The sequence below is a fragment of the Carassius gibelio genome, chromosome B21, assembly GCF_023724105.1.
Source record: "Carassius gibelio isolate Cgi1373 ecotype wild population from Czech Republic chromosome B21, carGib1.2-hapl.c, whole genome shotgun sequence".
Classification (NCBI taxonomy): Eukaryota; Metazoa; Chordata; class Actinopteri; order Cypriniformes; family Cyprinidae; genus Carassius; species Carassius gibelio.
Window position 1 is genome coordinate 20,377,279 of NC_068416.1, and position 25,772 is coordinate 20,403,050.

The following is a 25,772-nucleotide window of genomic DNA, read 5'->3' on the forward strand; positions in this document are numbered from 1 at the left end:
ATTCCAGTTCATCAATGAATGTCTTGTGAAGCAAAAAACTGTGTGAATTCATCATTAAGACTTGAAACTGGTTGCTTTTTGGCTATAAGTTCTTCATCTGTATTGCTTGAAAAAGGTGAAAAGCCTCTTCTAAATCAGGAGAGAAATAAGCATAGAACAAGGACTGTTTACATGTTAAAATATTTCAAAACAGTTCCAAACAAACATTTTGATAGAATTTGATGTGAGAGGAGATGTTATTATGTATTTTGGGCTTATGTATTTTGGTCAGAACTTTCTGTTTTAAGTAAAAACACTTTGATGTATTTGTTTTTCACTTCACAATATGTTAACTGATGGATTAAGTCAGGTTGTGGATTATTCTGATGTTTTAATCAGCTGTCTGGACGCTCATTCTGACGGCACCCATTCACTGCAGTGGTTCCATTGAAGTGATGCTAACTTTCTTCAAATCTGTTATGATGAAGAAATAAACTAATTTACATATTGGTTATGTGTATATATTCATTTATTTGTAAAATGATTAAAAGCCTTATTTCTTATTACTCGGTAATATGCAAAGAACACGAGGGTTAAATGAAACAGGTGCACTTCAAACACGGACACAAAATCACAAACAAATTATAGACATAGCAGACACGTCGTCAATATAGCGACTAATAAAATGAATCATTACCGTGTCCAACTGTTAGACAGGACAGTCACTATCAAAACCTCTTCTACTAACCTACATCACTGAAAACTAATCCTGCTCTCTACCCACCGTCTCCCCTCTCGCGACGGAGCGCGCCAGAGGAATGGAGGGCTGGATCACGTGGTTGCCGGTGAACTTGCCACTCCAGCCCCTAAAAGAAAAGTGTAATTTGAAGAAAAGAGAACAAAGAAATCAGAGAGTATAAAATCCCTCGGCTAGTCTGCACTTGGTCAGAGTAAAGCTCGACAGACAGGCGCGCGCTCTCTCCCCGCCTTCCCTCGCGCTCGAATAGCAAAGTGCACTCTGAATCAGATCAGGATGATGCGATCTGCACTGCTTCTCGCTGCAGTCATATACTGCTTAGTGTGCATTCATTCTCTACCGGTACCAGACGGAAACAGCCACAGGTACAAACCTGCAGCGGTAAGTGCATTTAAAAATATTGTAAGCAACTACAAAATAACAGATATAAAGATCCACTGAAGTAGCCTATTTTAGACTTGTCAGCCAAATCAAAAATAATGTAAACACATTTTAATCGAAAGTAATTTCACTCCATGCAAATACTTACAAATAAGCATCTTTTTCACTATATGATATAGAAGTACTATTAAATATACAAAAATTAACAGAGGATTAATTTCAAATGTGAATGCAACTTGAATGATTCATTGCTACCAATTCGTCACCATTCAACTGTTACTCATGCATCTACACAAGAAATGCTGCTAGAATAAACAAAACTTGTGTGATGTGAATGAAGAAGGCAATACCGGCAGAGAGCTCATTTATATTTGCATCAGTGAAATGTGTGGGATCTTATCATATTATCATACTTATCATAAGATTTTTGTTTTGAAAGAACAAAACTGCTTAGTGTAGTTTACATTCAGTAAGTCTGCAGCTGTTTCAGGGGTGGGACCTGCCGTAGAAAGTTTTTTCAGGTATGCGTTTGGGTCAGTGAGTTATTGAAAGTGTTTGAAAAGGCAACTGCATTGCTGCCTAATAAGTGAATGGCATGTATGATGGTGCTGAAACTGTTTCAAAAAGGCTTCCAAAAACAAGTTGACATGCTGTCTAATTGTCTGAAACATATCCTAGTCAACTTTAGCGATGACCAAGTAGATATTTAGTGAAATAGAAATGCAATAACAGGTTGAGAAGAAAATATAGAACATTAAAATTTAAATGTATTAATTAATTTTCTTATAATTTAACCTCCAACACAATTTTTTGCTGGAATATTAATTTAATCATACATTAATGTTGCATTCAGAAACAACCAAATGAAGGCACATACATGTGCACTTATAGCATGAAAAAGCAGACAATGTTTGAATTCATTATCGTGTCTTTTAATCCATATAGCTCAATGTTATTCTGTTGAATCCACCCAGCTCTTTATGTTGAATTGGTTTCAGAAACAACAACAACAATAAAAAAAAACAAAAAAAAAAAAACTATAATTGTATGATGTAGTTTTTATAGCTTAAACTTCCTGTTGATCTTCGAAGAACTGAAATCTTGCTGTAAGAACTTTGTTCTGCACAAAGAAAGAGAGAGCTTGTAAGGCTTAGAGGAAGTGGACAAAGAAGAACTATACAGATGGCTGTTGTAACACAGTTGTCATAGATCCATACAGAGATTTTGCCAGGGAAAATATCAGCCTAAAAACACAAATCTGTGAATGAAAGATTTGAAATGAGTTGTAACAGGGTAGAGAATAACTGAACACTTTGTCTTTCTTTTAGAATGCTGAATATCCCCAGACACACAAAGCATAACCACAAAATGACAATGAAATATTGCATGCTGTCAAAGCATCTAGCTATAAAGAGCAGCTTAATTTTATTGTATGTTTGCAATCAGACTAATCAAACAGGAATGGCAATCAAACCAGCTCCAGACGTTTTTAAAGACAAAGTGTGTACATGTTTTGTCGATGCGTTGATGCAGAGCATGTGCTGTCAATTTGTTCTTGAATGTTGACAAAGCTGGAGCAGGAGATTATGCAGGCAGGGGCAAGTCATCTGGCACGCTGAGCAGGATAACAAACCCGTGTTTGCTGACAGAGGGGAAATGCAAGGATCCAGATAGCTACCACTGCATTTGTTGACCCCCCTGAGACAAGAAAAGCTGATGTCCTTCTTTTAAGGCATCGTTCATCATTCACAAGATCCATGAAGACTTGCCAAAACAACTCAGTCAACACACTAACATGACTAATGTACAGTGCACAAGGGTGGGTGAAATTCAAAAATGATGATCTATCTATCTATCTATCTATCTATCTATCTATCTATCTATCTATCTATCTATCTATCTATCTATCTATCTATCTATCTATCTATCTATCTATCTATCTATCTATCTGTCTGTCTGTCTATCTGTCTATCTGTCTGTCTGTCTGTCCATATCTATCTATCTGTCTAACAGCTGTTCTAAGCATCTATCCATCATCCATCCATTCATCCTCTATAACCATTCATCCATCAACTGTTATATGTCTATCCATCATTCGTCCATCCATGCATCCATCCATCTCTCACATTTTATTAATCAGTCTTTCGCTCCATCCATCCATCCATCCATCCATCCATCTATATCACATTTTATTAATCAGTCTTTCGCTCCATCCATCCATCCATCCGTCTATCTACTGTTCTAAGTGTTCATCCATCAATCACCCATCCATCCATCAATGCATGTACCTAAACATCTATCTTTCATTTTATGTATCTTTCTTCGATCCATACATTTATCTACTGTTCTATGCATATATCCATCATCCACACATCTATCCATCCATCGTTCTAGACATCTATCATTCTTTGCAGATCTATCATCTATCCACCGTTTTGTGCATCTATTTTTCATCCATCCATCTACCGTTCTATACGTCTATCCATCATCCCTCCATCCATCCTTCTATCTATGCATCTAACTGTCCATCTAATTACCATTCTATGCATCTATCATTCTTTCTTTCCATCCATCCGTCTATCCTTCCATCATTCTATGCATCTTATTATCCATCTGTCTACCGTTCTATGCATTCATCTGTCCTACTTTCTGTCCTTGAATTTCAGAAGATTTTTAATTGCATCCTGTTGTTCATATTCAGGAATAGAATTGGAATGTAAAAGGTATTTTCAATTCATTTCTGAATCATGCACAAATCTAGTAAGCCATCATGTAGCGTAAAAAAAAGCAGAGCAAAACAGATTTTCTTACCCATTCTAGGTACCCTTGTTAATCCCTACCAATTATTTAGTTTGGGTTATCCTTATAACCCAGTCTCAACATTTGAAAGAAAAGGGCACACAAGCTTGGAGTGGATAGAGCATATAAGGTCAGGGTCAGTTGTAACGCACCACCTGTGGAGCCGTTTGGTTTAGATTTCTTGCCTGTAGGCACAAACGAGAGCATGACTGACACCAGAAACCCTGACGTACCTGGTTTTGATTAAAAACCACCATTTTTGCTGTCACCTGACCTTAAATTCTAGAAGCTATCGACAGCTGTTTCCTATCTCTACAGAAATTTGCAGACAAAAGAACTTGGCCTTGAAGTACCTTTGTTTCAAGTTCATTGTTGTTCCTGGCAATGCATCAAACTTTTCACTGCAGTTGTCTTCCATAATAATACGTCCTAGTTGTCACCTTTTTCGCTTTATTAAGGTGGAACAAGTGGGAACTATTTAAAGATTCAAAAGCAATAGTATTTTGCCTCCCTAGGCTATGAGACACTAATGGTCTACCTTAGATGCACTACACACTTTCTGCATGAACATCTTCCATCAACATCATTTTCCCACTAAACAGTCTTCCTTTTCAGTATAATCACTTGTGTATACAACCCCAAAGCATGCAGATCTCTGGAGGTTTTTGCGGGTAAATATTTACCCTAGTCCGATTTCCTCTGGCATGCTCATTCATTATCTCTAGTTGTGGCCTACTTTAATGTGCCAGAAAATGTCTATATAACAGACTGGAATTTCTTGTTTGTAATTTTTCTCTTGACAAAGGAATGTTTCAGAGAGACAATGAGACCCATGCAGCCAGGATGTTTGGATCAGGGTTGCACAGAAAATAAAATGCCAAGCCAACAAAGTAAGATGGTAGGAAGTGCTTTTGGCTGTGTTTCTATGGCTTGCTGAGTGAGTCAGTAGTAAACAGTCATCCAAATTAAAAAAAGTAATTTTGGGCGTATCTTGGAAATTCATGATGCTTTGCTCTTGATGCTGGCTGTGCTGATGAGTGTAAAGAGTTGCTGACATCATCCGGATGCCTCAAAGAGAAAGATTTGGCTGCCAACAAAGAAGTTATCCTAAGAAACCTTATGGAGATGGCATGATGCCAGGCACTCCTATTCTCCCCAAACCTTATTCTTGCACTGACATGTCAGTTCTTTTCTTCTGGATTTCCCCCAAAGGCTTCTTTCTGGCTCTGGGTCTCTGTGTTTTGTTTCAGCATAACAAAATGTATCATGTTAGAGTTTTACCCGCTGACCTATTGACCTACAGATGCACATGCTGTGAAAATAGAAGTTTGTTTATGGTGCTTCTTCCATTCCTGTTTGTTCCTTTTCTATCCCCAAATGTTGGATATTTGATATTCTAAATGTGGGTGATAAAAATAATAGCTCTTCTGCATTGTCTAGAACATACAGATCTTCCCGCAGGCACAAATGCCTGATGGTTGAATGCGTAAAGGTGTGACTGCAGCTTAAGGTAAAATAATTCCCAGTTGGTTTTGTTTGTCAGCTGATGAGAGGCATATATCTGTCAGGAAGGTATCATAAAAACGTCATACATTTGCACAACATGATGAGGCTTGGAAAGAGATACCTTTGTTTTATATGGAACATGTGTCTATGGTAATTCTGAAGACATTTCAGTGGGTTTCTGAACGGACTCCCATTTTCACATGTTTCACTACATGCAGGTGGATGCTGTAAAATACGCCCAGGCTTGAGGAATGTCTGGTTAAGAAAAGGTTCTTTGATTTGGGCTTTTGTTAAAATGAGATGTGTGTGTGTGAATGTGAATGCAAAGACTTATGTAGTCCCTCAATAGTGCAGTCACATTGATCTTTTTTAAATTAGTCTTAAAGGAACAGTTCACCCAATATTATTCCCCCAATTTAAACCCTCCTTTTGTGTCCTATGGAAATACGCTCATAGTTCCAGTTGAAAATGTTGATAAGTAAATAAGGACAGTTTTTTTTTTCCAGGCACGTTTCAGTTTAATTTAGCTTTTAGAGCTGCCACAATTATGGCGCAAGATCTAATGATAGATTGATAGTTGGGTTGTTTGTTGAGAAAATTATGTTTTGGCTGTTTCTTTCGAGACATGGCTTTGACTCTACATGCTTATAGCAGTTTCAGCTGCTAATATGTACTTATGTATTATTACATAAGCAACCTGAGCCATCTTGTTTGCACTGAGCACCTCCACCTCTTATAAAATACTGACAGCATATTATAAAATGTAGTTACAAAAGTGGGTCATATGAGTTTATAGTATTTCTATTATTTGTTATGTAGACTTTTTATGTCCACTCTATGTCAAGAGTTTGAGGACAGTACTATTTTCTGTAATAAAGACACATTAAATGTATTAAAAGTGATAGCTTAAAATGCTAATGAACTTTTTAAACTTTCTTTTCGTCAAAGAGTTCTGAAAAAAATGATCACATTTTCAAAAAAAACATTAAGCAGCATAACTGTTGTCAACTTTGATAATGAGAAATAAACGTTTCTTAAGCAGTATATTAGCTTGATTCTCGAAGGACTGGAGTAAATATTTCAGAATATTCTTGCGTTTATTGTATTTTTGATCAAATAAATGTAGTCTTGGGAAACATACAAAAACCCTTGGAAAATTTAAATGGAACCAAAACTTTTAGATTGATTTGTTCAGGAATTATGCATGGGTTATACAGGACTGGTCTATTAAAAGGGGAAAAACATTGGCTGTCTACTGAGTTTTGGTTTGAAATGGGAGTATGTGCGTTTACTTTGGCCCAAGGGGTCTGTTTTGTTGATGTAGGCTTTAACCTTTAACCCTTGACTCCCGCTGAACCAGAGACACCCGGGTGTTTTTCTTCCACCTCCGTCGCTCTCTAAGTAGACTCGAAGCCAGTTTGTCATCGCTGAGAGGTTCCACTGCTCTACAATAAACAATCTTGACTGTTGTACAAAAAACTTGCCTGTCTCCAGGTTGTTTAGAGACTGCTTAAATTACATGCTTTCAACATGTTTGACCATTTAATGACGGTTTAGCCTGCATGGAAAGTCCATGCACACTCAGCAGATTTAAGAGAAACAAACTCATAGTAGATAAAGCGCAGTGAATTCTTCACTTCTATCTGTGGAATTTGTGCTGTTCCTCATTGCCGGGGGTGTGGGGTCATGTTTTAGCAACACTATCAAGTTCACATGTCAGCGGATTTTTACTAAGGTACTACGTCTCGACTTGCCCACAAAAATTTGGTCGCTTTTCCTTTTATTTGTTAGAATTGGTCTTGAGTTACATTATCTTCTAACCTGATAACCAGCAATAAGCAGTTTGTCTGTTTGCATTGAATTTGAAACTGTTATTGGTCACAATGTATTTTAAGGTCCAGTTCCCGCCATTAACAAACCATTAACTATGACTTTTGCCTTAATAGACTCCTAACTTAAAGATACTAAGTTAGTTGTTAATTTTAGGTATTGGGTATGTTTAGGGATGTGGAATATGGTCATGAAGAATATGTGCTTTATAAGAACTACTTAACAGCCAATGTGAGATAGAGAGATTGACAAAATGTCCTGTCACTCATCCTTTGTTGTGCTAAACAGAATGGCTGTTTAACGAAAAAAAATTCCAAAACCTTAAGAAATTGGCTACTCATTTCCTCTTAAGCCACTCGCTTTAGTCTGTTATATATTTATGATAGTTGGACCTGCTTTCAATGATAAACTAAAATTTAAACAAGTGACTTTTTTCTTTTCAGACTTCCTGCTTTATATTTGTAAATGTTTTATGGTTGTCTAAATATAGTTTGTGCTTAAATTACAGCTTTTAAAAGACTCCCTATGGCTACGAGAGGCGGAAGGATTTTTAAAAGCATTTAAAAGAAATAGTTCAACCCTATACCACCCCTGGCCTCTAAACCAAGCACAAATTAGAGAGAAAGAAGGAGGTATAGAGAAGGAAAAGAGTGTGAAGGAGGCTTCTAAACCCACACAGCTGGAGTACAGAATTGCGATGAGGTTTAGGGAAGGACAGAAATTGGGGCAATCTAACTTTCCCCTCCAGGCAGTTAACCTCCCAGCCCATTAACAGAACCATTTCCTTGAAATTTGGGTGAGGAAATTGACTGTGATAATGCTTCTTGCAAATTATCAGTGACGTAAGACCAACTGATACACAACTATAATTTCACAAATTTTGCTCCCAATTTAGACAGCAAGACTTTATTTGCGTCTTCACCTTACTGTTTGTCCAACCAGAACACCCTAGCAACCACCTAGCAATGCCCTAGAAATTATAGTTATTTTAGTACTTCTATTGTATTATTTATTCATATTCAAGCTTTTATTTTAATATTTTAGTTTTTTTATATTTTTACATTTTAGTTCATATTTTTTCATTTTGTTTTTAATGCATTTATAATTAACTTTACTTATTTTTCATTTCAGTTTTTTTTATTTGAGTAAATTTCACATTTTTGTTTACATTTGTGTTTTTCATGTAAAATGTATATTTTATTTGAGCTTTATATCAATAAACATAATAAAAAAAGAAATGAACAGTTTTTGTTAATAATAAAAATACAGCTAGCATTGCCAAAAAATCCCTAGCATCCGGTGTTATTTTTATATTATTTATATTAATAATTTGAATAACCTTTTATTTTATTTTATTTTATTTTTATATACATTTTATTTTTAGGTTATATTTTATTTACATTTTTTACAATGTTTTGTGATTTTGAAATTTTTATTTATTTTTTTACATTTCTGTTCTTATTAATTAAACTTATTACATTTATTTCAGTTCAAATTTTAGCAATATTATTGCTTCCACTTAAACTTAATTTATTTCAAAGGCAACACTTGTTTAGGTTTCTCATATATTTACACTTTATTTTATATTTCAAATTTTCATGTTGACATTTTTTATTAGTTTTGGTCTAGCAATGCCCTGTAAACCAGCCAGAATACTCTAGCAACCAAATAACATAACACTAAAACACAACCACACCTTAGCCATCAAACAAACCCAATTTAATAGTGTAGCATCTATAAAAGAAGGTCAAATGCACATTTAATTGACAGTTTATGTGTGTGTTGACAGGACTGGCCTCAAAAGACCCATCACCATGGCCTGAAGAAGAGGGGCCGGCTTCATCACATTCAGGACACCCTGAGTGAAGACTCTAGCAATAAAAGAGTACTTCCACACTCGACTCTTCCCAAGAATGACACTGAGTTCTGGAACAGACCTCGCTGTGGAGTCCCAGACTACCCCTCACAGAAGGAAGGGAGCGTCCTTAATTACTCAACCCTCAAAGGAGGTTTGCTTGGGGGCCGTCATCGCCAAAAACGCTTTGATTTGTTCGGAGGACGCTGGGACAAAACAGACCTCACATACAAGTAAGACTTGCACGGATTGCGGTTGTGGTTGCTTGCTGTGTCTACACTTAATGAGATGATAGACATAAAATGAATTAAACATTAAATTGTAAATGGGAGAAAATGACTTTGATGCATTGACAAGGCACTATTTTGAGCCTTACACAACAAAGGCCACACTGAGGCAATAATATAGCTTATTTTTGGTATCCTAGCTCCCAGTCAACACACATTTAACTGAATCTATACATTAAATTTTTTTTTCTTATTACAGAGTGTAATAAGAACTTTCGCCTTTTATCTCAGAAATACACATAGGAAATACTCACTTCTAATGTTTCTTTCTTTATCTTCTCACATTTCTTATAGCTGTTATCAGTTCTAGAAAAGACCACACACTCTTTTCACTATTACACCCACTTAATTAGAAGCAATAAACTGTCTCAGACCCAGGACTGCATGGCTCCAGAACACAGCAAGAAATATGTATCAAGCCCCCTTTTATTTAAAGCAGTAAATAATTTTCTTAAACACACAGTCGCTTGCTGAATTTCATTGGTTTTGAAAGGAATAGTTCACCCAAAATGAAAATTATACCTACACTCATCATTCCAAATCTGTTCAACTTTCTTTCTTCTGCAGAAAATAACTTTTTTTGAAAATGTCCCAAGGTTTGTTTTCTTAAACACACAATGAAAATCCATTGACTATTGATCTCAGTGACTTCAAAATATCCTCTTTTGTGTTAAACAGTTTGGAATGACATGAGAGAGTGTAAATGATGACAGAATTTTCATTTTGAGTGAACTATACCTTTAAGAAGCCTTTTGATTGACATGATGGCCTTACTTATGGTAACTTGTCTGGTCACCACTTCATGTTTTGACTGATTTGCCTCATATATCTCTGTCAAAGACGGTTCCCAACGGACATAGTACTCTCTGTAATCTGAAGTCAGAGAGGTCATGACCTGACTAGGAGAAGATGTCACATGTCAGAGCACTCATGTGTGTTATGGGCGCAGAGCCCAAATGGTTCTAGTTTCCCTTCAGTGCTCAGCAGGGGGTGAGATGTGGATCCAGACAAAGAAATCCAGCCTTACAACCTCTGATTAAAACTATCCCTTGATTTATGGTACTTCCCATAAAACATGGTCCTTTCCATAAAAAGATTTATAGGCTTTTACAGCCTATAAATCACCCATGGTTCTCCATCTGAACCAAGACACATTGCTGTAGGACAGAATAGTCTTTGTGTCTGCATACTGTAAAAATAGTCAAAACATTAAAAAAAAAAATTCTTTAGAAAATCATGGGATCTGAACTCTTTATATCCCCATAAAATGTCATATTTATATATAAATGATGTATATATTTATAAATATTTATTATTATTATGTTATACCATATTATATTATCTGCCATAATTTTCTGTTTAAATTAATGCAATCCAATGCTCACTTAAAGGGATAGAAAAAGAACCACAGTTCACCCAAAAATGAAAATGACTCTATGATTTACTCACCCTCAGGCCATCCTAGGTGTACATGACTTTACTCTTTCAGAATCAGAGTTATATTAAAATAATATTCTGGATCATCCAAGCTTTATTATAGCAGCAAATTGTGGTTTAAATTTTGAAGTCCAAAAAAGTGCATCCATCCATCATGAAAACTACTCCACACAGCTCTAGGGGGTCAATAAGTCAAGTCAAGTCATGTCACATTTATTTATATAGTGCTTTAAACAAAACAGATTGTGTCAAAGCAACTGAACAAAATTAATTAGGAAAATAGTGTATCAATAATGCAAAATGACAGTTAAAGGCAGTTCGTCATATAATTAATTGATGTCATCATCCAGCTCAGTTCAGTTTAAATAGTTTCTATGCAATAATTTGCAATCAATCAACGATATCACTGTTAATGAGGTGACTGCGGCAAGGAACCAAAACTCCATCTGTGACAGAATGGAGGAAAAACCTTGGGAGAAACCAGGCTCAGTCAGGGGCCAGTTCTCCTCTGGCCAGATGAAACCAGAAGTTCAATTCCAGGCTGCAGCAAAGTCAGATTGTTGCGAAGAATCATCTGTATCCTGTGGTGTTGTTCCGGTGGTTGTCTAAGACAAGGTCTTTACAGGGGATCTGTATCTGGGGCTCATCTAGTTGTCCTGGTCTCCGCTGTCTTTCAGGGCTGTAGAGGACCTTTCCACCATCTGGTCTGGAGACGTACTGGACCTGGTGACTATGGTGACCTCGGAATAAGAGAGAAACAGACTAATATTAGTGTAGACATCATTCTTCTAATGATGTAGCAAGTACATTGGGTGTTATGGGAAGTGTTCCCGGTTCCGCTTTACTTAATTAATGCAGCCTAAAAATCCTTTAACGGATTTGGATATTAGAAGCATATTAGTGTGTTATGTATAAATCAGGTTAAAGAGATAAGTCTTTAATCTAGATTTAAACTGCAAGAGTGTGTCTACCTCCCAATCAATGTTAGGTAAGTTATATCAGAGATTAGACTCTAAATAGGAAATGGATCTGCTGCCTACAGTTGGTTTTGATATTCTAGGTATTATCAATTTGCCAGAGTTTTGAGAATGAAGTGGATGTCAAATACTGATGTGCTAAACCATTCAGGGCTTTATAAGTAATAAGCTAGATTTTAAAATCTATATGATGTTTAATAGGTAGCTAGTGTAGTGTTGACAGAACTGGGCTAATATGGTCATACTTCCTGGTTCTAGTAAGAACTCTAGCTGCTGCATTTTGGACTTGCTGGAGCTTGTTTATTAACCATGCAGAACAACCACACAATAGAGCATTACACTAATCTAACCTTGAGGTCATAAACACATTAACATTATAGCATTTGATGTGAGCATAGGTCACTAATTAGATTTATTTTTTAGATGGAAAATTGCTAGAAATGTGACTTTCTAAGAAAAAATTGCTATCAAATAGCACACGTAAGTTCCTAACTGATGATGAAGAACTGACAGAGCACCCATCAAGTCTTAGACAGCGTTCTAGGTTATTACATGCAGAGTTTTCAGGTCCTATAATTGACACCTCTGTTTTATTTAGAAATATAGAGCTGAGTATCATCAGCATAACAGTGAAAGCTAATACTGTGTTTCGTGATGATATCTCCCATGGTTAACATGTAAAGCATGAAGAGTAATGGCCCTAGTACTGAGCCTTGTGGTACTCCATACTGCACTTGTGGTCTATATGATACCTTTTCGTTCACTGCTACGAATTGATGGTGGTCATATAAGTACAGTTTAAACCATGCTAATGCACTTCTATTAATGCCAACAAAGTTTTCTAGTCTATGCCAAAGAATGGTCAATGGTGTCGAACCCAGCATTAAGATCCAATAGCACTAATAGAAAGATACAACCACAATCAGTTGATAAGAGCAGGTCATTTGTAACTCTATGGAGAGCCGTCTCAATACTATGATACGGTCTAAATCCTGACTGAAAATCCTCACAGAAACCATTTTTCTCTAAGAAGGAATATAATTGTGAGGATAATACCCTTTCTAGTATCTTGGACAGAAAAGGGAGTTTTGTGATTGGTCTGTAATTAACTAGTTCTTTGGGGTCAAGTTGTGGTTTTTTGATGAGAGGCTTAATAACAGCCTGTTTGAAGGTTTAGGGGACATATCCAAATGACAATGACAAATTAATAATAATCAGAAGAGTATTTATGACTTCTAGAAGCACCTCTTTTAGGAGCTTAGATGGAATAGGGTCTAACATACATGTTGTTGGTTTAGAAGATTTAACAAGTTTGTACAATTCTTCCTCTCCTATAGTAGAGAATGAGTAGAATTGTTCCTCAGGGGATCTATAGTGCACTGTCTGATGCAATAATGTAGCTGACTGCTGCATGGTTACAATTTTATCTCTAATACTATCGATCTTAGAAGTAAAGTAGTTCATAAATTCATTACTACTGTGCTGATGCGAAATGTCAACACTTGTTGATGCTTTATTTTTCGTTAATTTGGCCACTGTATTAAATAAATACCTGTGGTTATGTTTGTTTTCTGTTTTCTTCTAAAAGAGACAAAAAGTAATCAGATCTAGCAGTTTTTAATGTTTTTCGGTGGGACAGGTTACTTTCTCGCCAAGCAATTTGAAATACCTCTAGTTCTAATGAAGACCTTCTGAAGTGAAGTGATTGTGTTATAACAATTTAAATAAAGTCCTGTATTACAAGTACAACATGAGGATTTGTAATGAAAAATGGCATAAGATTTCATTGTAAGCCAAAATAAGCTTGGTTTTCATTTGCTTTAAAAGAAAATTGGTTCTTGCAAGACTATCATATTAACATGTGAGTCCTACATCATACGCTGAAAAATTAAGAATTGAAAAATGTTGAATTTTAATATTGATCCATCTCTTATAATTCATCACTGTACTGTAAATTTACATAAAACAAGTTTTAATTTTTTATCTATTTTGGGGGTGGATTGCAGCTTGAAAATGAACATTAATGGTTCCTTTAAAAAAAAACTGAAATCATTTAACAATTTTTAGCCTATACTAAGTGCTGCCTCATCAGAATCTAATGTCAAAACAGCAACTCATGCACATATTTTATCTCCAGTAAACCCCAGTCAGCAGCATTCTAATGCTGTGCCACTGTGAGCTGTCGTGACTCACGTCTCTGAAGGTTGTTTATTGGCTATAGCAACTCACTGTCCTCTGTAATTTGTCCCTTCACTGAATGACAGACTGTACATGTGCAAAATGAACTCAAACAACCCCCCCCCCCATTCTACCCCACCATACTGTCAATTCAGTTACTTTAATGAGCCTGTAACCTTAAGTAAATCTGTGTCTTTCATGTCACATGTGTGTGCAGTCGATTGGGGTCTGAAGTCATTTTGCATGTTTAAAGTCAAGTGTGAGGCACACCTTCAGTAAATCATGATGAATGACATGTTTACTAATATTGTTCATTAAAGCCATCATTGGACCAGATGGTTAGACATTATTGCTGAAAGTAGTAAAAAAAGAAAAAAGAGAGAAAATAAGCCACTTGCTTGGATTGTTGAATCCAAAATAACACTATTTGTAAGTGATGCTTTAAAGATAATATATATTTTTTGCTAAATGAAATAAATAAAATAACATAAAATAACAAACCCAAAGATGCCTCTTCTAGTCCCCTGGGAGTCCCTAGACCTCAGTTTGAAAAGCCCTGACATATAAGTATCTATAAAACCTATTTGGGGCCACTGTATTAGCACTTTAAAGCCACTTAACCTGATTTACGTTTCAATTAATTCCTTTGTGGTAGTAGCCATAGTCCTAGGTCAGCAAATAGGGAGGAATTCTCTAATTGTAGCAGTGACTAAGGACAATGTTTAAAGAGTACCACACTGGGCTCTCTCCTGCTGTCATAGCTCCTGTCTGGGCTTGCAGACTGCAGAAGCCCCACAATCTGAGACAGTTTGTGGCTCCAACATGCAGCCCCAGAGCGATCCCTATCCCACAGAGCTAATAATGTCCAAGCATGAAGGTGTCCAAGCATGAAAACAACACAGAGCAGAGGTAACAGTCACTATAGCTGCTGGTTGGGAGCTAAACAATACTTCAGATAAGGTGCTTTTTTTTTTTCCTTTTCCTTTTTTATGAAATGCGCTAAAGGGAAGTTTTGTGGAACATGATACAGATTTGTGGTCGACCAGCTTAAATGTGCTCAGTGGGGATTCTGCTTGTGAAAATAAGCATGCATGCCTTCATCACTTAGCAAGCTTTAAAAATGTAGTGTGTCTTTCATCTGAGAGAAGTTAAAACCTGTGGGCTCATTCTATGAAAGATGAAAGTAGCATTTTAATTGATAAAAAGCATTAAAAATGGGTAAACTGCTGGTTTAGAATAAAAAAAGTGTGATAGTAAACTCTGGACCAGAAAAGATCTAATTCAAGATAAATGCTAAAAAGAAAGTTATAAAAGGAATAGTCCACATAAAATCTTTTACACATTTCAGCTATAATTTACACAAAAGAAGAAATTTTGAATAACTATTGACTTCCATTGTATTCTTATTCATACAATGGAAGTCAATGGAAACGTAAACTGTATAGTTACCAAAATCTTTCAAAATATTGTCTTGTGTTTCACACAAGAACAAAAGTCGTACAGGTTTGGAACAACATGAGGGTGAGGAAATGATAACAGAACATTCCAACAGGACTATCCCTTTAAAGCCTCTAAGATTTTCATTAATGCAGTGTACTGTGAATTGTTTTGGATTAAAAAAGATCTTTCTATATGACAAGAAACAAAAGAGTCTTGAAATATCTTATGTATTCCTTATATGTTATATTATTGTTATATTATTATATGTAAGACTTATATGCATGTAACCGGATAGTGGTACCATCACTGTCACAATATCAAGTATCACATGCGTTCTGTTATCATGGTCAGAGAGCACTGTAGTAATACCGTGTCTAATCCATTCAGACTGAGCTTGTCTTTCACAACAGCCAGCTTATGATCCAGTCCCTTGGTTCACTTCCAGGAAAGGTAGCAAACATGTTCAAATAAAAGGAATTATTGGGGCAATGCACCAGAGACTGAATGAAAAACACATGGGTGGTCTGTAATGAGCATTTATGAGTGTTTGTGCTCGTGTTACAGGATCATGCGGACGCCTTGGCAGCTGAGTTTAGAGAAAGTCAGACATGTGCTGAGAGAGGCACTGCATGTCTGGAGTGACGTCACCCCTCTCACCTTTACTGAGGTCACCAGTGGCCGGGCGGATATCATGATTGACTTTAACAGGTAAAAAAAAGGGTTCATAACGTACATTTAATCATTTTATTATTTTCACTCCAGTTGAGGTCCAGTTATAATGTTAGATCAAGAAGTCATTTATGACCATTTTTCACCCTGCATGATGCTTTTTTCTATTGAACCTTTAGGAACATGTAAATGCATTTTGTTGTGATTGGTTAACATTTTTGCATATGTAATGACTTTGTAGGTTTGCAGAGTTTTGCCATCATAACCGCAAATATTTATGAATGAGTTGTATTTGCAGTTTACAGTAATTTCAATAATAAGTCTTATTTATAATGTTACAGTATGTTTTATAGAAATTGGAATTATTTTATCTGTTGGTAATATTTAATATTTTAGCTGCCAATACTCCAGTCTTCAGTGTCACTTCAGAAAATGTTATTCTGATTTGGTGCTTAAGAAATGTTTCTTTTTAAAATATTTCTGCTTAATATTTTCATGGAAACTGTGATCCTAAGATTTATCGCAAACAACACTGCAATGAAAAGAATTACATATTCATCACACTTTGACTGGCCTTTTATATTCTGCATGTCATCGATGAAATACTGTTTCCCTGGCCTCTCATTTGACAGAGCTTCTAACACCTTATTGTGAGTTCAGATATGTGTGTTCATTGACACAAAGAGAAAAGGTTTCCACTTGACTAGTAAAGCACAGACGCTTTCCATCTCCTCTAGAAGCTGGAGATTAGAGGAGGTGTCGGTTTAGGATTATAGCTCGAAAATTTACACTGCTCGTCCATTCATGCACGTGTGTTACTTCTTAAATTCCCATAGTAAGAAAAGCCATGACTTGTGGAAGCACATTATTACTACAAAGTGCTGTTTGAGTTTTTCTTCCCCCTATTTAACATGTGACGTGCTCTATCATTTTACACGTGTGTGGAGGAAACTTTTGTGTATTTCTGTGATAAAACAGTTTTAGGTTTCAAATGATGCTATTTGTGCTTCTAAATTGAAGTGATAATGTTACTTCAGGGGCTCTTTAATGTGTTGTTGGCATCACTTTAGCTTTTTTAAATGGTCTTTTCCTTTTCACCACTAGTTATGGAATGGAAAAAAGCATAAATGGAGGCCATGAGGTATGTTGAAGGATATATACAGTACAACAAATGTCTGAAAATTGTTTCAAATGTTTAGAGGCCATTTTCTCAAAAGCATTAAACTCAAAATGATGAATCAGGAGAAAAGTGCTTGATTTACAGTAGGTGCCACACCAGACCCATATAAATGTCATGTCTCTTTCAAAAGGAAGTTTTGCTTAAACCAGTGGCTTTTTCTCTTCATTTTCTGTTTGAAAATGAAAGTCCCTCTGAAAACTTGGCTTCCTGTTAAAGCGCTAATGTACAGTTGTTAAGTTTCTGAGATATGCACGCATGAAGCTCTAATGAGGGATACCACTTTTCTTCAAAGGAGAAGGAAATATCTAGATCCATCTGGCATAAAGCGAAACATCTGGACGTCAGTTCAGTGAAGTGTGGGACTCTAGGAATGTGATCAGTTTCATTTGTCCTGACTCAGTCCGAGATTCCATCAATGGCATAGCAGTGGACCGGACATTTGTGGGTTTGATTTAAACAGAATAGTGGCCTTCTTTGACCTTTCATGTCTGCCAGGATTAAAGATCTACAATCCTGCAGGGCTTTGTGGGTAATTTAACCCTTCAGCATTTCACAATGGAAAATTTAGGGTTCAGTTTATTCAGTGTCATTCAAACAAGGTGGTATTTAGCATTCCATTGAAGACAAGGGAATCAGGAAAGTTACTGAGGTGTGACAGTTACAGTAGGCTACAATGCTGTACGGTTGGAAACAGCAATGTCTCTGTTCAAGTCATTATTCTTACCCTCATTTTATCATTCTATGTAATCAGGTGTGCTTATAAAATTCTTTCAGCGATCAGTTCTTCGGGCATGTTGATGAAATAAGAGAACGGGAATCACTGGTTTTGTGCTGTCGTCTGAGAGACTGTGTTTCACATTCAGGTACTGGCATGGAGACAATCTTCCTTTTGACGGCCCAGGAGGAATTCTGGCTCATGCCTTCTTTCCCCGAACTTACCGAGAGGGAGACATTCACTTTGACTATGATGAGACTTGGACAGTGGGCAACAGTATGGGTGAGTGAGGGTCCTGGTTCATTTGGAGTGACTTTTTAGCTACAATTAACTCTATTCACACACAACTGCAAGTATTATAGAGAATTGCTTAATATGAGTGTTCATCAAAAGTCTGACTAACTTTAGCATTTTACATATTTTTCATGTAAAATATTGCAAGTTGCTTTGACCATTTTAGCTGTGCTGACTATAATACATAAAAATGACGATAAAGCAAAATCATTGTTTGTACATCTCCAAGCAACATAGTTTAGTGTTGGATTGTCCTTCAATGAATCAGTTTCTTGAATGGATCATTTGTTTGAATGATTCAAAACTCAGTCATAAAGCCATTCACTTGTTTTATACCTGAATGAATCAGTGCTTTTAAATAAGTCCTATTATGTATTTTTGAAAATGACATTTCATGCAGTGTGTAACACAGATCTAAGTGAATGAAAACATCCTGCAAAGCTTTAAATCTGAAAGTGCAACATGTACAGTATTGTTCAAAATAATAGCAGTACAATGTGACTAACCATAATAATCAAGGTTTTTAGTATATTTTTTATTGCTACGTGGCAAACAAGTTACCAGTAGGTTCAGTAGATTGTCAGAAAACAAACAAGACCCAGCATTCATGATATGCACGCTCTTAAGGCTGTGCAATTGGGCAATTAGTTGAAAGGGGTGTGTTCAGAAAAATAGCAGTGTCTACCTTTGACTGTACAAACTCAAAACTATTTTGTACAAACATTTTTTTTTTTCTGGGATTTAGCAATCCTGTGAATCACTAAACTAATATTTAGTTGTATGACCACAGTTTTTTAAAACTGCTTGACATCTGTGTGGCATGGAGTCAGCCAACTTGTGGCACCTCTCAGCTGTTATTCCACTCCATGATTCTTTAACAACATTCCACAATTCATTCACATTTCTTGGTTTTGCTTCAGAAACAGCATTTTTGATATCACCCCACAAGTTCTCAATTGGATTAAGGTCTGGAGATTGGGCTGGCCACTCCATAACATTAATTTTGTTGGTTTGGAACCAAGACTTTGCCCGTTTACTAGTGTGTTTTGGGTCATTGTCTTGTTGAAACAACCATTTCAAGGGCATGTCCTCTTCAGCATAGGGCAACATGACCTCTTCAAGTATTTTAACATATGCAAACTGATCCATGATCCCTGGTATGCGATAAATAGGCCCAACACCATAGTAGGACAAACATGCCCATTTCATGATGCTTGCACCTCCATGCTTCACTGTCTTCACTGTGTACTGTGGCTTGAATTCAGAGTTTGGGGGTCGTCTCACAAACTGCCTGTGGCCCTTGGACCCAAAAAGAAAAATTTTACTCTCATCAGTCCACAAAATGTTCCTCCATTTCTCTTTAGGCCAGTTAATGTGTTCTTTGGCAAATTGTAACCTCTTCTTCACATGCCTTTTTTTTAACAGAGGGACTTTGCGGGGGATTCTTGAAAATAGATTAGCTTCACACAGACGTCTTCTAACTGTCACAGTACTTACAGGTAACTCCAGACTGTCTTTGATCATCCTGGAGGTGATCATTGGCTGTGCCTTTGCCATTCTGGTTATTCTTCTATCCATTTTGATGGTTGTCTTCCGTTTTCTTCCACGTCTCTCTGGTTTTGCTCTCCATTTTAAGGCATTGGAGATCATTTTAGCTGAACAGCCTATCATTTTTTGCACCTCTTTATAGGTTTTCCCCTCTCTAATCAACTTTTTAATCAAAGTACGCTGTTCTTCTGAACAATGTCTTGAACGACCCATTTTCCTCAGCTTTCAAATGCATGTTCAACAAGTGTTGGCTTCATCCTTTAATAGGGGCCACCTGATTCACACCTGTTTCTTCACAAAATTGATGATGCCACACTGCTATTTTTTTGAACACACCCCTTTCAAATAATTCAACTAATTGCCCAATTGCACAGCCTTAAGAGCGTGCATATCATGAATGCTGGGTCTCATTTGTTTTCTGAGAATCTACTGAACCTACTGGTAACTTGTTTGCCACGTAGCAATAAAAAAATATATGAAAAACCTTGATTATTCTGGTTAGTCACATTGTACTGCTATTATTTTGAACAATACTGTATAAAGTTACTGTCTCTCAAAATAAAGAATCGACTGTGAATCATTGAAACGAGTCATTTTAAAACGTGTCCCAAGACGTTTCATGCTGACGTCAACATGAAGCATTAGCATATTGGCCGCACACTTATTAGTCTTAAGCGTTGGTCTGAATATAAATGCAAATTAATTCTTTGCCACTAGGTGCCACTTTGGAAAATTAAAAGCTCACAAACTCTGCTTTAAATGAGCAAAATATGAACATTTCATAACCTTTAATGGGCCACTTTAATGAATCGGTTGAGAGAATGGTTCAAGGACTCACTTGCCAGCCACTTGTTTTTTTCCTGAAGGAATCAAAGATTGAATGAATCGGTTCTGTCACTCATAAAGTCTGTTGCTTGTCGCTTGCTACTATTGTAACTTCGCCACCTGCAGAAACAAAAATGTGTTTGTTTTATTACAAACAAACTGATTTCCTCTTGCTTTCTAGGTACTGACCTCCTCCAGGTGGCTGCTCATGAGATCGGTCATGTTTTAGGACTGCAGCACTCCATGGCACCAGGCGCAGTGATGTCGCCTTTCTACACTTTCTCCTACCCACTCAAATTGAGTGAAGATGATAAGCGAGGTATACAGTCTTTATATGGATCCAGACACACAGATGATAAAGTAAAGACGGAGGAGAGAACTCCTAAGGTCACAGAAACAAATGAGATTGAAAGCACAGTGGTGAGTTATATGGCTGATTGTATCTGATATTGGGAATTCTTCTTTATTCTTCTCACTCTCTTTTTTTTCTTCTCCTTATTTCCTGTATTTTCAGCCTGATGCTTGCCAAACTGACTTTGATGCTGTATCTATGATCCGAGGCGAGCTGTTTTTCTTTAAGTCGGGTTATGTATGGCGGATCCGTGATGGTAAACTCCAGACTGGATATCCTGCACTGGCATCCAGGCACTGGAGAGGAATCCCAGGTGACATTGATGCTGCTTTTGAGGACAAATCTGGAAATATCTGGTTCTTCCAAGGTAAACTGTCTCAAAATAAACAAGATGTTTTTGAAATAACTCCACTGCTCACCAAAGCTGCATTTATTTGATCAAACAATACAGTGAAACAATAATATACTTAAATATTGATGTAATATAACTCTTTTTAAATTGTATTTTATTATATTTAAAATTTAATTTAATCCTCTGATGGCAAAGCAACATTTTTTAAGAGCCATTACTCCAGTCTTTAGTGTCACATGAACAGTCAGAAATCATTTCATGGTGGCCATATTAATTATATATAATCATAATTAAATATGTATATATATATATCAGTGCTGTCAATTAATCGCGATTAATCGCATCCAAAAGAAAAGTTCTTGTTTACATAATATATGTATGTGTGCTCTGTATATTTATTATGTATATATAAATATACTCACATACACAATACATTTCAGATAAATAGGTTATGTTTATATATTAAATATATGTATTTATTATATAAATTATATGAATATAAATCTAGACTTGTAAATACACTTAAATATTTTCAAAATATATATACTGTATGTGTGTGTATTTATATATACATAATAAATATACACAGAACACACACATATATTATGCAAACAAAAACGTTTATTTTAGATGTGATTTATATTTGACAGCACTAATATATATGTAAATAAAAAAATAAAAATAAAAAGTGTATACATTTATAATACAGATGTCTTTTGGTGGTCTAATGATCCAGTAAACCTAAATCATTAAACTAAATGGGTTCATGATGACTGGAGAATTCATAAACTGATTACACCCACCAATCTCTCTGTAGGCCAGAGTTACTGGGTTTTTGATGCAGAGCGGCAGATCACAGGGCCGGACTCTGTACGAAGACTAGGTCTAACAGTGACTGACATCCAGGCCGCCCTCATGTGGGGAGAAGATAAGGCCCAGAAGATCTACTTCTTCAAAAAAGGAAGCTACTGGCGATTCAACCTGAAGGAAAACCGAGTAGACTCGGTCCACCCTCGCAGCATGAGGGACTGGAGGGGCGTTCCGGATGACATCGACGCTGCTTTCCAGGACCGATTCGGTACGGCTGTCACTGAGACATAATTTCTTGCATGTTTTTGAATCTATAAAGGATGGAGGGAGTTTAAAAAGAATGTTTCTTTGTTCGTTATTACTCCACAGGCTTTGCCCACTTCTTGAGAGGGAAGCAGTACTGGAAGTTCGACCCAGTAGAAGTGAAGGTGCTGGAGGGATACCCACGATATATTGGCATGGATTTCTTTGATTGTTCTGCAGCCCTGTATCGATGAACCACTGGTACAACTATGTAATGCTGATCTTTGGCACGCAACTAGTGTAACAGGCAGTTTCCACATGTTTAACTTTAAACCAAACTAGGTCTGGTGTTTTTATTTATATCACGCAAAGTGTCAGATGGACAGTCTCTAAATCAGACCACTGGATCAAATTATTATTATTTTTTGTGTGGATTCAGTCTGTGGCTACATCTGCGCCAGTTAACCATATTTCTGGATCTTCTCATCTGCAAAACAATGACTCTCATTTCTCAGGAAAAGCAGGAAATTCTGGCCTTAAAATATTTTTCGTATACATTTTGTGTACTTGGTTATTTATTATTTGTATATTTTTGGCAGTATTGATAGTGTTAGGAAAACATCACGGCCCTTCTTTTTGAGAAATACCATATTGTGCCATTAGTGACGTGCCGTTGATTACCACAGAAGACAATTTTGTTTTTAAAAACAAGCAAAGATTGCATTAAACCTAATGCACTTACAGTGGAAATATATAAGGCAAGTCATTTAAAACAGAAACTTTACTGAAGGGCATAATAATAACTTTTAGTACAAATGTAGGTGACAGAAACTTGAGGTAAACATCTACATCAAATATTAAAGCGTCCTAAAAACCAACAATTTAGTTCTCAGAGCAACAATGTAACAATTTAGAGATAGCTGAACATGTTGTATTTCATTTGAAGCTTTGAAAGGCCTGGGCTTTAAAGTGTAGAACCGTGATGCTGTACTTTCAGTATTTTGGGACTTCCGTTAAATTTGAATGAGAAATGGCAATTTGACGTGACACAAGTGACCTTTGGGACTAACTATCAATGTGAACGTCCATTTATGCTTAACTTAAGTCTGTAAGAGACTTATGTAGACCTGCTTTGCAATAGTGATAATGTATATTTTACAGTGCAGGTCACTGATGCTGTTCACGTGTATCTAATTAAACGTTTTGCATAGTGTGGCTACTGAGGAATATAATCCTTATAGCATCATAGTGATGGCTTTCTATCCTGGGAAGCTGTACACTTCTCATTCACTGTTTTTATAATGTTTGTCATGTAATCGAATCTTTCTATTGATATTGTTTTTTAATGATCAATTTACTGTGTAAATGTTTTGTAAAATAAATGTGTATTTTATTTTCAGCTCCAATAAAAACCTCTTTGGTTATTGTACTCTGAATTATCTGTTGTCTGGATTCGGTTCAGAAAATGCCGACAAGAGGTTTTGTTCAAATGAATCATCATACTATGAAGTTTCAGCGTACAGATTCTGTTTCTACATCACTTTCCCTCACAAGTGGTTGATAGTATAATCAATGTTTGCATTTCTTTAAATTCAATCACTTTTATGTCCAAGGTGGTGATTTTATGTTAAAATTAACAGACTTTATTTTTCATTTTTTATATGAGAATCCCATTAAAGCTGTTGGAATTTATTTACCATGCCTCCATTTATTTTTGTTGCCTTTTCCCCTTGACTCAGACTTTCAATCTTATTGGACTCAATCCATCATACAATTTATTTTACAGCAAAAAAAAAAATTGTATTTAAAATACATTTAATTTATTTACTTATAAATCTAAGAAAAACTATTAATAATAATACAAATAAAACTATTGTACTTATGCATAATTCCCAGGAAAATTTTAATTTTGTATGTGGGTGTGTCTGAGCAGAAAATGCATAAATATTAATTATTTGTGTATTCAAGATGCATATAATGCTAGGATATTAGCCTTAGTAAGACAATGGAATTGGTAATTTTATTCAAAAGTGTTTTTTGATGTCATTTCCACCACATGTTTTCAGATGCAATAGTTGAAGATAATTGAAGAAACACTCTCATATTAGAGAAAGTGTGCGCAGCTGTCAGCTTCTAGTATGTTCTATCAGAGGTTTCGGGGTGGAAAAGGAAGACGGCTGTTCTGCAGGCCCTCCTGCCGAGACAATTCCAGAGTCCTGCTGTCTTGGCTTGTTTACAGACTGTAATTCCCCTCTTCTCCCCCGCTTCTATCACACGGAGCGAATTTGTAAAACAATGACATTGTAACATGATGACATCATCGCCTCAGATCCATTTTATGTGAAGCATCTGTTGGCGCCATCCTTTGCCAAGTTAACACATTTTGTAGGGCTTCGCCTCTGTAACTACAGATGTTGCACTGCCTTGGTGAAATGCAAACCCCTATAATTGGTTATCAAGAGGATTTGAAACAGAATTCATAATCGTGCTTACTGAATGGGTTTACCACAATCATAAGAGTTGTGTTTTTTTTTACTTGAGTTAAGAGCAGCTCTTGCATGATTAATGAAGTGTCACAGTTTTCTTGTTCGGTAGCCACTGATGGCAGACGCTGTACCAGACGTCTTCAAGTGCTGTTGTTACGCATACATGTGTACCACTTCTAAGAGTATGTTGTAAAACACATGTCTACATCTTGAACTTAAAGGATGTTTGCCTTCAGGGTTGAGCAAGTCTGCACTGGTTTAACCACAAGCATGAGCACACATCTGACCCTATCGACCCCCGCAATATTTCTCTCATTAAATCAAAAAGCAGATTGTTTTGTATGTTGACATACTTTCTATAAATCAAAGAGAACTGTATAACTAAAAACATGTGGCTTTTAACAGTTGGTGTAGAATAAAACCTCTGTCATTTTTTACAAAAACATGACTGGTCCTCATCAGTCTGAATCATGATCTGATTAAAAAAGTCAGCAGAGAGTCAGATTTCCAATAACGTCTCTTAGGCTGATAGCCGAACTTCATGAGACTTTAATGTTCATATTGTTTGTCGGAGCAATGACAAACAAACTATGAAAGATTATTAAATCAGATTTCATATTTATCTGTCAAACATCATTTGCCCTGGCAGAAGTGCTTGAGCTGGTGTGGAAGAGTTATTTTTCCACTGTACAGAACCATACATACATTCAGAGAGTTGTATAATGACTACTAGATAACAGGTATGTTCAAAACTTAGATTGTCATTGTAAAGTGACGTCATTACGTAATCATAGTGCAAAATTGTGTCACTGCATCAAATCTCAGCAATATATATATTTTATATAAGGAAAAGTTGCTAGGGTAGACGGCCA

At 36.3% G+C, this 25,772-nt stretch overlaps 1 protein-coding gene across 1 annotated transcript; it reads left to right on the plus strand.

Moving 5' to 3' along the window:
- Positions 1–862: 862 nt before the first annotated feature.
- mmp11b (matrix metallopeptidase 11b) lies at positions 863–24,106 on the plus strand. Its single transcript, XM_052589028.1, has 8 exons — positions 863–1,117; positions 9,042–9,340; positions 15,991–16,134; positions 18,139–18,272; positions 20,839–21,077; positions 21,172–21,376; positions 22,179–22,439; positions 22,541–24,106. Exons 1-8 carry the CDS (start codon positions 1,013–1,015, stop codon positions 22,666–22,668), a joined length of 1,515 nt encoding a protein of 504 aa, XP_052444988.1. The 5' UTR covers positions 863–1,012; the 3' UTR covers positions 22,669–24,106.
- Positions 24,107–25,772: the final 1,666 nt, after the last annotated feature.

Bases quoted from the DNA above. Each gene is read 5' to 3' on its own strand.
- mmp11b (XM_052589028.1), top strand. From the start codon at position 1,013: ATGATGCGATCTGCACTGCTTCTCGCTGCAGTCATATACTGCTTAGTG. The intron at 9,341-15,990 runs GTAAGACTTGCA...CTCGTGTTACAG, and splicing joins AAAACAGACCTCACATACAA to GATCATGCGGACGCCTTGGC. The intron at 18,273-20,838 runs GTGAGTGAGGGT...CTTGCTTTCTAG, and splicing joins GACAGTGGGCAACAGTATGG to GTACTGACCTCCTCCAGGTG.